This window comes from Aquarana catesbeiana, linkage group LG02, assembly GCF_042186555.1.
Source record: "Aquarana catesbeiana isolate 2022-GZ linkage group LG02, ASM4218655v1, whole genome shotgun sequence".
NCBI classification, from domain to species: domain Eukaryota; kingdom Metazoa; phylum Chordata; class Amphibia; order Anura; family Ranidae; genus Aquarana; species Aquarana catesbeiana.
The window spans coordinates 644,090,635-644,104,893 of record NC_133325.1 but is presented as its reverse complement, the minus strand read 5'-3'; the positions used below and the strand labels follow the sequence as shown (position 1 = coordinate 644,104,893).

The 14,259-nt window shown below is 40.0% G+C and overlaps 1 protein-coding gene across 13 annotated transcripts in view; it reads left to right on the top strand.

Annotated features, from left to right (window-relative positions):
* The window catches only part of MAP7D2 (MAP7 domain containing 2), a 221,039-nt gene extending 211,495 nt beyond the window's left edge, over positions 1 to 9,544 (top strand). For all 13 annotated transcript variants that reach the window (XM_073616480.1, XM_073616483.1, XM_073616482.1 and 10 more), the window contains one exon: positions 4,154 to 9,544. Coding sequence is in view for 2 of the 13 variants with exons in the window: in XM_073616481.1 (XP_073472582.1) it covers positions 4,154 to 4,185 (32 nt within the window). In the remaining 11 variants the exon portion in view is untranslated. The remainder of the gene's footprint in view (positions 1 to 4,153) is intronic.
* The last annotated feature ends 4,715 nt before the right edge of the window (positions 9,545 to 14,259 follow it).

The window sequence follows — 14,259 nt, the reverse complement described above, 5'->3', positions numbered from 1 at the left end:
TCATCTTGTGATCGTTGTCTTCTAAGTATGGCACAATGTCACATTTATTGTTCACTACTTACTTTTTAATGTTATTTTTACATTTTTTTCTAAGACGTCTATGGCGTCACTAGTGGTGCTAAACTAACAAAATTTATTTTACATACAGTGCAGTACATTGTCATCATATGACTGGTGTGGCGGTGATCGGGGACACTTACTGGTGACAGTATGTAAAAAAAAAAAAAAAAATTAACATTTTTTTTATTACATTTTTTTTTACTATATTTACCTCTTCTTTTTTTTTTTCTTATTTTCTTTTTTTTATACTTTTATCAGAGTAGTTCAGTGTCACCATAATAACACTGCACTACTATCTGGGCATGATCAAGGATTTTTTTTTTACACTTTGCTGTTACTGTGAAGTTCAGTACCATGTGATAGCTGTGGGACAATCACCGCTCACTATAGGAAACACAGCTGTTGTGAATTAAATTCATTCTTAACCGGTTTGTTGACATTGTGATCAAATGATTGCAATCTGCTGTGTTTTGTGTGCGTGTGCTAGGCGACGTACTGGTACTCCACTTAGCCTGTAGCTGCCGGCCGGCGACTGGTTAATGAATACAAATCTAAGCCTGCACCATAGGTTTATTTCATGATTGTTGAAGCCTGACGTTTATTTTAGTGTTTTTGATAAAGTGGGAAAGGGTTAAAATATTTGGCAGGGCAACAAAAGTAAAAACCTTCCCTGCACAATCCAAAATGGAATAAAAACATTTTTGGCTGGAGCTGGGTTTTATGTTATCGTGACAATCTCGTACATCAGTTTTGTACTTGTACAAGAATGTTATCTGTGTGTAGGCACTTTTGATCCTCAGTTTATTATAGAATAGGAAGGTCTAAACAAAGTTTGTTTTTATAAAAAAAAATGTTTGTCATGAAAACATATAAGGAAAACATATCTGCTCCAATGAAGCAGCGCATGAGCTGCTTTATGCTTTCTGCCATAATGATGTTATGGAGTAGGTGAGCAGAGGAGTCATTTATGAAAGGATCATACTCTTCCAATCCAAATTAGCTGCTTACCTTTTTTAATTTGTCTGTTTTAGAGGCATTTTCATCTTCAGATATTAGTATTTAGAAGCCATAGAGGTGTTTACTGGAATACAGACCAGTCACTGCTGCGCTCTCTCCTTGTGTAGCGTGACTAGTCCTGTGTCCACCCCTATGTGGTTTTTTTTTTTTTTTTAAAGATAGTTTATTCGTTTTAGAAAAGTAGGTATGGAATTTTCATAGTGAGTAGACACATATCAGATTTCAGTAGTAGTAGTGGAGGGAGATTCAATCCAAATGTCTCAGACCTTCTCTATGGTTTTCTAAAGGCAGCCTGTGGTGGGTGGGCCTACTGAGTCCCACCCACAGCTCTGCGCTCTGCATAGGCGATCAGCACACCGATTATGTCACCGCTACTTTTTCAAGTAATATCTGGGTTTGCAAAAGTATTTAGTGCACACAAAGTAGATTTGTATTCTTTGGGGCTATCAATGGAATATATTTAAAGTTTTTGTCTGGAGTTCAGCCTTATGCTAATGATCAGTCTCAGGCTCCACTTCTCCACCGACTGACATTAGTTGATTTATTCACTGCTGTGGCAGAAATAAAGGGAAGGTAGAAAGTATTCCTTAAAACGGATACAAAAGACAAGTTGTCAGCTGAGAGATGGGCCAACTATTAAAAAGATATTTTGTTAGTTATATACTGTATATGTTTAGTGTTCTACCTTTAAAGCTCAATATGCTACTTCATGGTTTAGCATTACTGCTTTGTAGGTCATCTCTCTCCCTGCTTACTGGACTGCTCCGAGGGTACTGATTCACTGTCCAATAAGGAGACAGAGAGGAGATCTAGAAAGCAAAATTGCTAAATCATGAGGATGAATTATTTGATATGAGTGATTTGATAAAGCACAGCTGGACAGATGTCATCTGTCCAGCTGTGCAATATGCGAAAAGTGCGTAAAACACAAGATTGGCTGCACAAAGTTACATATCCAGTAAACGTGATCATATAGAGCACCAAGGGAGACAATTGTGCACCATTTTTTTTTACTTACAATATATGAGAAATAATTCTTCGCAGTCAGCACGTTCTTAGAATGGAGACAGTGTATCCTACTATAAACTGGCTTTTTACATTTTAGATAGAATATATCCCTATTAAAGTGCATTAGAGTACATATAATCCTTGGGATTGCATAACCTGCCTCAAACGAGTTTAATTCTATGGCTGCTTGGGTGATATTTGCTGAATCTGGTAAAGGTAAATGAGGCTTCCTGGGGGACTGGAGCTGGAATACAATATAAACATTAGGATGTTGTAATAAGTTGTTGTAAAAGAGGCTTATCTGACAGCTAGCGAGTCTGGATACTTTTTTATTTTTTATTCCATTATAAATGTTTATGTCTTTTGGATCAACCAAATAAACAAATTGAAATTTAAAGTTGGACTCCAGGAATTTAGCCATTTTGTAAAATGTGCTGAATTACAATGAGTTAAGTCCAGTGAGGTACATGCCACCTTGTAGACTTCTCTTTTTAATTTGCATCTGACAGTTGTATGGGGCTCCTAGAGTACAGCTATCACTACACTCCTGGGGCTATCTGTCTTCTCACACCACAGCATCTCTGCCTGTCCCTCCCCTCTGCTGTTCATTCACAGAAGCCTTTTTTTTGTGAATGAGTTTACATAAAATCCAAAACTCTCTATGATTGGGCAGGAGGAGGGGAGGGATGGGCACAGCAGCTGCATGCAGCTACAGAAGCTGATTCAAGAAAGTCCAGTGTCAGAGCCCCAGAAATATAGTAATAGCTATGCTCCGAGGGCTCAGTAAAGTGTCCATTGCAAATAGAGAATTCCAAGTGGTGGCATGAGCCTCATTGGACTTAATACCTAGTAATCAAGCACATTTTACAAAGTGTCTGAATTCCTCAAATTCAGCTTCATTGTTCCATTATGTTGGAAAAAAAATGGTTCCCAAAAGTTCCCTTAGATCAGTGGTTCTCAACTCCTGTCCTCGGGGCCCACCAACAGGCCAGGTTTGCAAGATAACTGAAATACATCACAGGTCATATAATTTGCTTCTCAGTGATTGCAGTATTCTAGTCTGCATCTCCCCAAGATAATACTTAAAATCTGGCCTGTTAGTGGGTCCTGAGGACAGGAGTTGAGAACCACTGCCTTAGATGCTATATATATTTATTGTGATGGTGGGCATATAGTGTACAAAACCCTAAATTATTAGGGCATTTTCACACTGAAGCGTGGGGGCGTCGGTGGTAAAGCACCGCTAGTTTTACCGTCGCTTTACTCTCATTTTAGAGGTGATTTTCGGTCGCTAGCGGGGTGCTTTTAACCCCTGCTAGCGGCCGAAAAAGGGTTAAAAGTGGCGCTTTGCAGGCGCTTCAGCGGCGCTGCCCATGGATTTCAATGTGCAGGAGCACTTTAGGAGCAGTGTATACACCGCTCCTAAAGCACCTCAATGATGATGCTTGCAGGGCTTATTTTAATGCCCCTCAAGCGCACCGCTCGAGGGCTTTCACACTGGAGTGACAGGAGAGGCGCTATTTTTAGCGCTATAGCGCCTGTAAAGCGCCCCAGTGTGAAAGTAGCCTTAATGTCTTTTTTTTTAAAAGGAGATAATAGAAATTCAAAAATGTAAATATAGTTCAATTGTGTATTAGTGTCTTGCTTGGAGTTATTTTTTTTTTTTAGTAGAGTTTCAGGCCAAAACCAACTAGTCTTAAAAATGTTCCCTCGCGTGACCAGACTGGTGCAGGCTGAAAATGGGTAAGTATATACATCTTTCTTTCACAGGTTAGTCAGCAGAGGTGTTAGGAGGAAGGGGACATTTTTAAGACTAGTAATGTTTATCTTGGAATTCTACTTTAAAGTCTTTTTTTGGCCAAAAAAAGTAAAATAGATCATGCCTGTAACTTACAGTAAATGGATGGATAGGATATTTCTAATGAGAAGTTCTCTTCAAAATGGCATTGTATGTTTTAAATACACTGGAGTAGTTCATCTTTAGATTTCAGCACTACTTTAGAATGTTAAACCTGTCCTGGCAAATTGGGAGATGTATAAATGTAACTTCTTTGTCTATTTTTGACAGATTGGCAGAATAATTCAGCAAACAAGCTTTGAAGCAACAAACGCTGCTGGCAGTAAAACACCAAGCTAGAGCTGAAACTGGATTTTACTCCAGAGCCAACTATAACCTGCAAGTCTTTATCTATACCATAACAAATGTTTGCATCGGCGAAGGACCAAGCCGACCAGTTCTCTGGAGTATTACCGTTGATATTGGATTGTGACTACAGCTCATCATGTTAGAGGATACATTTTCACTGGATCTACTTTCTCGTGTATTGGACTTTTGGTTGACTTGTTCTGTGGAGGAAAAGTAAAAGTTGTGTATTAATAATACAAAACAGAGTGCGGACTTCTATAAAGAAACTGTTCAAATAGTTTGATCATTGAAACAAACTGATGTAAGCATTATGATTGAACAGGACTTTACCGCCATTCTATTACCCAGCCAGTAGAAGATGGATATCGTAGCCCTACAATCCCTGAAAGGCCACTATTAAATTATTTAAGTTGAAGGTCTAATATACGTTTTATGTTCTATGGCATTGTTCTTTTTAAGAATATGGACTGTTTTAAAGTTTTCAATTGTGCATTTTGGTGCAGTTCAGATGCTTAAGTGGTACGAATGTTAATAACCAAACCTTACAGAGATAGTAACATGTTCATATTAATGGCTATGTTGAGAGTTCAAACCTGATATTTTAGACAGTGCTACATTCGTGGTTCTCAGTCACTGTACTGAAGACTGAAACTTGGTATTTGATATAAATGTAGATCTGTTTAACCTTCTTTTACCTTTGTTTCAGATGCTGCAGGACAGTAGCAGTGGTTTATGGTAGCACCATTGAGAACACCATAGGATATATGATGGCAGGTCACAAACCAAATATGTCATTATATGGCATAAAAGCAAATTAAAATGCTTTCCTGAGTGGCCCAGGAGCTTAAATGTGCAAACATCAACCTTTACAAATATTGTCTGTTGGTGGCCTGCCCCTCCCAACTCCCTTCTCTTCTTATTGGTAATTAAGGGTGTCAGTCACCTTGGGGAATCAATAGGGAGATGTGGAATTGGACTGAGCCCGGCTTTTCTTGCAAAAGTTGAGATTTGCAAAAAATGTAGCACTCAAGTGCTGCTGTATGAAGGTACTGTTTTTGATTCCAGTTTAGGTGCTTTGAATTACTAAACGGTTACGTTTTTTGGACCCAATCAAGCTTATTTCATTAGACAATTGGCATAAAGTAATGTGCACCATTCTATAGCAACTTAATGGCAATTGTCTTTTAGTTATGAAAAGTGACAGGCATTTCCTTGCTAGAGATCAGAGAACTTTGCATTGTTTACTAATCCTACAAAGGTTAAAAACATGGAGTAAACAATCCTCATTTGTAGTAATCCACAGCAACCATCTGAATGCGGAAATCATTAGCTGAGCTGACATCTGGATATTCTCGTATCATACTGCACTGTTATTATGAATTTAAATAAACCAGTCCGTGTCCATAAAGAGTATATTTTAATAATATAATAGTCAAATGTCATGTAAACAGTAACGCTAGGTTCAGCCTCTAAATAGGTAGGTGGGAACATTCTACCAGGTACAGACATGGCCGTTATAGGTAGATGCTGGTGATTCTCCAACTGTTTTAGCTGAGCTCTTCCTAGAGTTTGTTTGGTTATTACTGCCATGAACTATCATTCCTCTTGATGCATTCTGGATGATGTAAAAGTGAGACCATCTAGTTGCATTGGATAAACAGGCACTTGGGTATTATGAGACAGATTTCCCTCATAGGCTTGGTGTATGTAAATCCAAAATCTCTTTTTCAATGTGTGGCATCATGCCTAACTGTATGCTGGTTTTTTTTTTTTATTTTGTTTTTTTTTTAAGAAAATCATTTTTTAATTTTATGTAAATATGTTGTATCGTTTCTCAACTGGAGATTCTGACAGTAATAGAACTTCTGGTGCAAACTGACAATAAGACACTGCCTCAAAATTTACATTAGCATCGGCAGCCTGCCGTGCAAGCTCCTTCAGTAAGTGAGTTGCTGGCTATTTCATAGCCCAACAATTAAAAGATTGCATGCGGCAGTCTGACAATGCTGTTGTTACTGTTGAGTCAGTGTCTTAGTGTTGTTAAGCTGATTTTACATACACTTCAATTCTGTTGCTGACTTGACCCCACCAGAATTTACCAGAAATGTTTAAACTACCCTTTAAGGCAGTGGTTCTCAACCTGGGGGTCGAATGAGGATTTGCCAGGGGTCACCGAATCCTGGGCTGTTCCTGAAGCCTGCACTGCTCTCCCAGCCTTTTTGTGACCACCCAGCAGGGCCGTCTCTGGAGCCTGTGGCCTCCCAGCTGGGCTGTTCCTGGAGCCCGCGGCCGCCCACTCAGCCTCTTCGCAGCCGCCCATTCAGTTCACGGCATGGCTAGAGGGCAGAGACTAGAAGTCGGCTGACTGGTGAGAAATGTCAGCTGACCCCCCACCAAGGAGTAAGAGAAGGAATAAAAATAGAGAATACATGGAAGGGAGAGGAAAAGAGGGGGAAGAACAAAGAAAAGGTAGAGAAATAATAAAAGAACAAGAAAGATAGCTAGAGAGAGGGATGGGGGGGGGGAACAAAAAAGAAATTAGGATAGAGATAAAAGGGAAAGTAAGGAGAACAAAGATAAAGAGTTGTAGATCCTAAAATGTACCAAAAGGGGTTTTAATACTGCACGAGTGGAAGGGACTCAAGGAACGCTAAATGTCCGTGGGTTAGGGGTGCAAATTACTTGTCTTGCCTTGGGTGCTGACAACCCATTCTACGAAAATAATTTTGCTGTTAGAGGTCCCCACAACTTGGGAAATTTTATCAAGGGGTCACAGCACTAGAAAGGTTGAGAACCACTGCTTTAAGGCCTGGAACCCCCGACCAAAGCCCTTTTAGTTTTGGATAGTGGGGTTTGAACCGCTATCACATTTTCATTGCTATTTGTTATCCCGTTGGGGAGATCTCCTTTAGCTCCTTTCTCCATATCTATTTCCACCTGGTCGGAAAGTGAGGGGAAACATCTGATGGGGACACAGCAATAAAAACTAGACCGAGATCTTTCCCCACACAATCTGACATAAGTTATGTTTCAGATAAGCATTTACAAATTAAAACATTAAAGTTTCACTTTAGTAAATATATTCACAAAAACGGCTCTACTTATAGAAAGACAGAAACCTTTCTCCTTTAGGTTTCATATTAAAGTACAAGCCTACACTTCCTGTTCAAAAATCGATCTAATATACCATACTAATCCTCAGAAATGATTAACTGGCAAATTAGACAATTAGTTTGCAAATGAAAATTTAAAAAAATACTTCAAAAAGAAAGTATACATTTGCTGTAAAAAGTGGGGAAAAGGTTAAACCAGCAACACATGACAGTAAGTGATGTCACTGCCTATTAAATTAATGTATAGATCTAATATAATAAGAATGTATACTGTATAAATATGAAGTGCCATAAGATGTAAATGTAATTTTGTTTCTGTAAGCTGGTTACTTCATTAAGCTGTATATATTATATTATTATTTGTCATTCAACTAAACCACAGCATATTTACCTCAGTGAAGATACAGTTTTGTTCTAGCTAGATGGTGCAAATCTTTGGAAGCAGTTTAAATAGGCTATACAGGGTAAATTCACACCACCTAAAGAACAGACTATGTAATAATACAAGGGGTCACTCCATCCAATTTTTTGTTTTTGTTTTTTTATTTTTTGTTTAAATTGCAGCAGGACCACTGTTTATGGCCCGACCATTGATGGCAAAAGGTGGAGCTTTCTAATGCCACTTTTTTGCCAGCCGCAATATGACCGGGGCTTTGCCATTGCATACAAGGCTGTAATTGGAGAACAGGTCTCCAGCATGTGATGGACTTTAGTTTAACCTCTTGTGTACATATATATACTGTACATACTGTATTAATGTAATGTTCACTACAATGTAGCACATCCATTCACAAAGAAGCAGTGACATGACCAAGGCACATAATGTTCTGGGTCATAAAGATTTAGTGAGCTACGTTATAATGAGCATTAAAATAAACCTGTAACAATATGTCTGTGAAGAGTCAACTTTATCCAGAGTATGATATATGTAGTAGCCACATTCAACTGGATTTGTTCTGTCCTGTTGAAGACGTTTTGTAACTCATCCAGGCAACTTCAGTTCTGGTGAGTGTCAAGAAAATACCCCTGCATTATACAGGTAGCACAAACACATTAGACCCCTTTCACACTGGGGAGTTTTTCAGGTGCTTTTGGGCTAAAAATAGCATCTGAAAAATGCCTCCCCTGCAGCCCCAGTGTGAAAGCCCAAGTGCTTTCACACTGGGGCGGTGCGCTTGCAGGACGTTAGAAAAAGTCCTGCAAGCAGCATCTTTTGAGCAGTGCAGGAGCGCTGTATACACCGCTCCTCCACCACCACTGCCATTTTAATCAATGGGCACTGCTGCCGGAGCGCCTTCTAAGCTCTTCGGCAGCAGTGCTTTGAACCCTTTATTCGGTCGCTAGCGGGGGTTAAAAGCACCCCGCTAGCGGTCGAAAAGCGCCGCTATTACATCGGTAAAGCGCCGCTAAAATTAGCGGCACTTTACAGCTAATGCCCCAGTGTGAAAGTAGCCTTAATCCAATTAACCAGATGCTGATTGTCCAAGGACAGAATGGGAGATGCAAAAGTTGTGTTCCCAACCTGTTCAAGTTACATGATCATATCCTTGGTATCAAGAAGTGTGCATCGATTTACATGGCAAAGGGTAAAATTTATTTTGATGACTTTTACATTTCCCATCTTGTTGGACAAAACCCGCTGTCTGTGTTACTTGTGTGGATAAGAATGCTGAGGCATATCCCAACTCTCATTGAAACTAAAGAAGTGGCTTGGATAAGCTATGAAACGTCTTCAACATTGCAAAAGTCAAGTTAAATTTGACTAATTACTACTAGTTGGACCTGTAACAAGTCATAATGTCATTTTACTATGAACTGTGATAGTTGCCACCCAGAGGTTTATATATATCTGCCTTTGCTTCTATGAAATACTGTCTGTGTACGCTCACCGGGACCTTCTAATGTGCATTGTATACAAATCGGGAAACTTGGTGGATTTGAGGGCTTTAGCTCATGTGCTGCTCCATAATGCAAATTGGGCTAATACTGCATATGGCTATAAAATACCCCATTGTACACACAACCCCCAATGGAATAGAAGCAGGGAAGTTTGGCAGCAATAGGGTAAAACAACTGAAATGTAGCTGTTCCACTTGTAGTGCGTGCCAGGAACTACGGCAAGGCGGTATGTTTAGACACATATGGGTTACTGCTAGCATGCCTTGCAATACATTTTAAGCTTTTTTTTTTTTTTTTTTTTTTCTCTGACAGGCTTGCTATAAGCCCTTAAAATTTGTGACATGCAAGAAGATTTTCATGGTAAAAAAAAAGCAAGGAAGCAAAAACCGTAATGCACTCTTGGTCATAATAATCCCATGTAAAGAGCAATGATCTATAACCCAATGCGACCAGTCAGAATATAATGAAACCGGAAACCTCTGAGCTGATTTTATTTCTTGTGGTGTTTTTTTTTGCTCTTGGAGTTAGCAGTCACCACTTTGCAAACACAAGGCAAATACTTAAAAACCAGGAATGACTGTAATGATATTAATGATAAGTGAAGTTGGAACTGTGTCATGGTTAATTACAGCAGTGTAAATATTGCAAAACTGCACCAGATTCAAATGTAAGCGATGGCTCTGTCTTAATAACACATCTCTATGTAAAACAGCCAGCATCCTGATATACCCATGCTGTTGGTAACAATCTTGCTGAATGTGCTGTAAAGCTTAAGCATGTTCCTGTAAGTTGATATTGAAAATAAAACGCTCAATGTTTATAAGTGTTATACTGTACTTCAAAAACTGTCTGTTATGTGATGGTTTATTATACATTGTTGAGTCATAGTTGCCATGGTGTGTATGGCATGTATAGATCAGCATGAAATTCACGTTGTTTAGCAAATAGCTAAAACAAAAATGATATGCATATGATATGCTGTTTTACCTACCAAAGGTTTTGTGTTTCTGCCAATCTGGGCCCAAAATTTACACTGCTCTCTAACATAGCACTGTTTAGGGGACCTGATTTTTCTTGGCTGTAACTTCACTTGCAGGTCGTGTTCCTACTCTGCAACAGGACAGTGAAAGAAGAAATGGCAGTCTGATGAGCTCATCTCTCTCGCTCTGCTCTCTATCATCATGCCCTTTGCTCTGCGGCTCAACTGACTAGCTCTCCCAGTCTGAGCTTTGCTGTATAGGAACTGCAAAAGGCTGATGCCAAGTCAAATTCGGGTAACTGCACTGCTTGCTTAACATACATTTAAAGATTATAGAACTGCAATTATTTGTGTATCTGCCTGCAGCTTATCCTTAAAGGTGGCCATACACTCAGACAACATTCAAACATGAGTCATTTAGAGAACAGAAGTATAGTATAGTGTGTGTATATATATATACAGTCATGGCCAAAAATATTGGTACCCCTACATTTCTAATAATGCACCACTTTGTACAGAAAATTGTTGCAATTAAAAATGTTTAGGCATTCTCATGTTCTTTGTATTGGTATAAAACAAAAAAGTGGAGAAACAAAAAACTAAATCTGACACATTCCACACAAAACTCCAAAAATGGACTGGATAAAATTATTGGCACCCCTTGGAAAAAAAAACTGAAATGAATCGCTTCCTGTAACCATCAACGACTTTTACACGTCTCTACTGGAATTTTGAACCATTCTTCTTTCGCCAACTGCAACAGGTCCCTCAGATTGGAAGGGTTTATTTTCCCAACTGCTATTTTGAGATCTCTTTACAGGTGCTCCATGTGATTTACATCTGGACTCATTGCTGGCCAGTTCAGTACTCTCCAGCGCTTTGTCTTTAACCATTTCTGGGTGCTTTTTGATGTGTGCTTTGGGTCATTGTCCTGCTGTAAGATTCATGACCTCTGATGGAGACCCAACTTTGTGACACTGGACAGACAGGTGGGAACCCAATTGTTCTGGGAGGATGTCAAATGACAACCTCCCGAGAACGTGCCTAGTGTGGCCGCTCTCTAGCACGATCTGTCACCCACTGCGTCTACTGGACACAGCGGGTGACTGATCACTATACCGGCCAGCTGCCAGTATCATGTGATCGCTGTGACCAATCACAGCAGATCACATGACAGTTGTAAACAATGAATGGCTTCCTTTCATGCCATTCATTGTATACAATTGCGTTGCTAGCTGTGATATGTCACAGCGATCACATGGTACAGACAGAGCCAATCTCAGCCCATTTGTACCATGTGATTAGATGTGACTAATCACAATAGACTGTGTCTACACACTGTTGTTCAGTAAAAATATTTACTTGTATTAGTGAAATTCACTGCTATAAGCAAGTATCGTATGTTAAAAAATAAAATCCTCATCAACTCCCCAGAGTGGTATAGTGTTGCTATGGTAACACACTTGCTCTGGTCACAGTATAAAAAAATATTTTTAAAAATTGAAGAAAAAAATTACATTTAAAGTATAAAGTTAAAATAAAATAGTGACAAAAAATTACAACTTCAAAAAAAAGTGCCATGACTCTTAATAAATACCTCAGACTGTCTACTTTCCAAAAAGGTAATTTGGGGGGTATTTGTACTGTCCTGGCGTTTTGGGGCCTCAAGAAATTGGATCCTCAGTACATCAGGATTGATCAATTTTGATATATATGCTGAAAATGTGCTAGAAAATGAATGCTGGACCGATCAGACATTTCCCTGGTAGTATTGCATAAGGGATGAGTATTTGCCTGTATTTTTCAGCATTAAAACAACTAATTATTCTGATCACAAAATTAACTACATGTGCGTAAATGCAACCCCAATTCTGCAAGAAATGCTTCACGATGGCCTGCAGGCACTCATTTCTGTACTCTGTTCGCTAGGCCTTTAGCGAACAAACTGCCCTCTTTTACAGCTACTATACCTCCAGGAGGTATATCATAGCCAAAAAAAAACTGTCCTGGTTTCTTGGAATCCAGATACCTCTGTGGAGAAGGTTTTGAAAATTCCAGCCTGTAATTCCATCTGATGGATCCCTGCATAAACAAACTAAAGTGGTACGTACACGCTGTGGAACAGAGGCCCCCAATTTTTTTCCCTACTTGTGAGAGTACAAGGCCCTGCCACTGTAAGAGTGTATGTGTGTGTGTGTGTATAAACTATTTCTGTGTTCTCAACTGTCTCATTGCTATGCGACCACGTTACTCTAATTGTGTATCAGAAACAGTGCTGTGAAGAGTCCATATTTGTGCGGCTTTTATGATCGGTTTTCTATTATTCTGCAGTATATGCATACTCTTTGCCATTCTGACCCTGTTTTGAAATAATAATTCTAACTAATCTGTTTGGTAAACTGCAAGTTACAGTTATACTCTATATGTTCATTCAAGCTATTACCCATCCTGTTACGCAGGTACTCGGCAATAAGCCCTCTGTCGTTTTGTAGCAGCACTTTAACTTTAAATTGGCTCCCAATGTCTCCAACTCTCCAGCTCTATTCCTCTACTCAATATCATATAAAGAAAAAACATCGCATAGTGCTTCACCTTTTATTTAAATATGCACACACTCCATAAAATGTCACTCACATTAAAATGTGCTCCAGTGTACTACCAATACAAAGCATTAAATATGTACAGAACCACTTTATATTTACTCCAGCTACACTGACAAATACAGTTTCTCCTTGCTGTTCTGTGCCTGATTACATCATCAACTATGGTCCCCGCCCCTATGCATTTCATCACAGGGTCACATGACTTCATCAGGGGGATCATGAGGAGTGTGTATATTTTAAAAAGGTGTGACATCACGATGTGGGGTGGGGCGGCGGGTTGCTGAGCAGGAAAGGGATCAGGTGGCTGGTGCACAGCGCTGTCTGGGAGGATCTGTTTGCATGTCCAGAGGGCTCCTGTGCTGACTGCGGGATTAAAGGGATCTGGACACCTGGGATGGGATCGGCATCAGTCCGGGAAGTCCAGACTGAGCTCTTGGTAAGGAGGCAGGGTGCAGTCATTGGAGGTCAAGCACTGGCTCCCCAATGACAGCCATCTCCTGCTGAGAAAATTAGCTTAGGACACAGCTGGTGGAAATCATCCCCATGACTAATCCATGGGAATACGCATGGGCCGAACACCCCAGGTTCGATTCGCATCAGAACACCTCAAACAGGCAAAAGTTCAAGCGAACATGCAAACCCTATTAAAATCTTCGGGACATGAACATGAGAAATCAAAAGTCCTAATTTAAAGGCTTATGTGCAAGTTATTGCCATTGAAAGTGTGTGGGGACCAGGGTACTGCCCTAGGGGACATGTATGAATGCAAAAAAAAAGTTTTTAAAACAGTCGTTTTTTCAGGAGCAGTGATTTTAACAATGTTTAAAGTAAAACAATAAAAATAAAATATTGCTATAAATATCGTGCCTGGGGGATTCCCTTAGTCTGTAAAGTGGCGCATTTGTGCGATGTGTAGAACAGTGCCGCAGCTATAATGACATTTCTAAAGGAAAAAATTTTATATAAACTTGCTTGTGGCTGTAATGTATTGCCGGCTCCCGGCAATATAGATGAAAAATCAATGAAAAAAATGGCCCTACCAAAAATCCATACCAGACCCTTTATCCGAGCATGCAGCCTAAAGGTCAGGATAGGGGGAGGACAAGCGAGTGCCCCCCCAAACCATACGAGACCACATGTCCTCAACATGGGGGGGGTGCTTTGGGGCAGAGGGGCTCTGCCCCCCAAAGCACCTTGTCCTCATGTTGGTGGGATCACGGGCCTCTTCCCAACAACCCTGGCCGGTGGTTGTCGGGGGTCTGCGGGTGGGGGGCTTGTCGGAATCTGGAAGCCCCCCTTAACAAGGGCGCCCCCAGATCCTGGCTCCCCCTATGTGAATGGGTATCGGGTACATTGTACCCCCTACCCATTCACCAAAAAGTGTCAAAAATTAAAAAACACGAGAGACAGTTTTTGACAATTCCTTTATTAAAA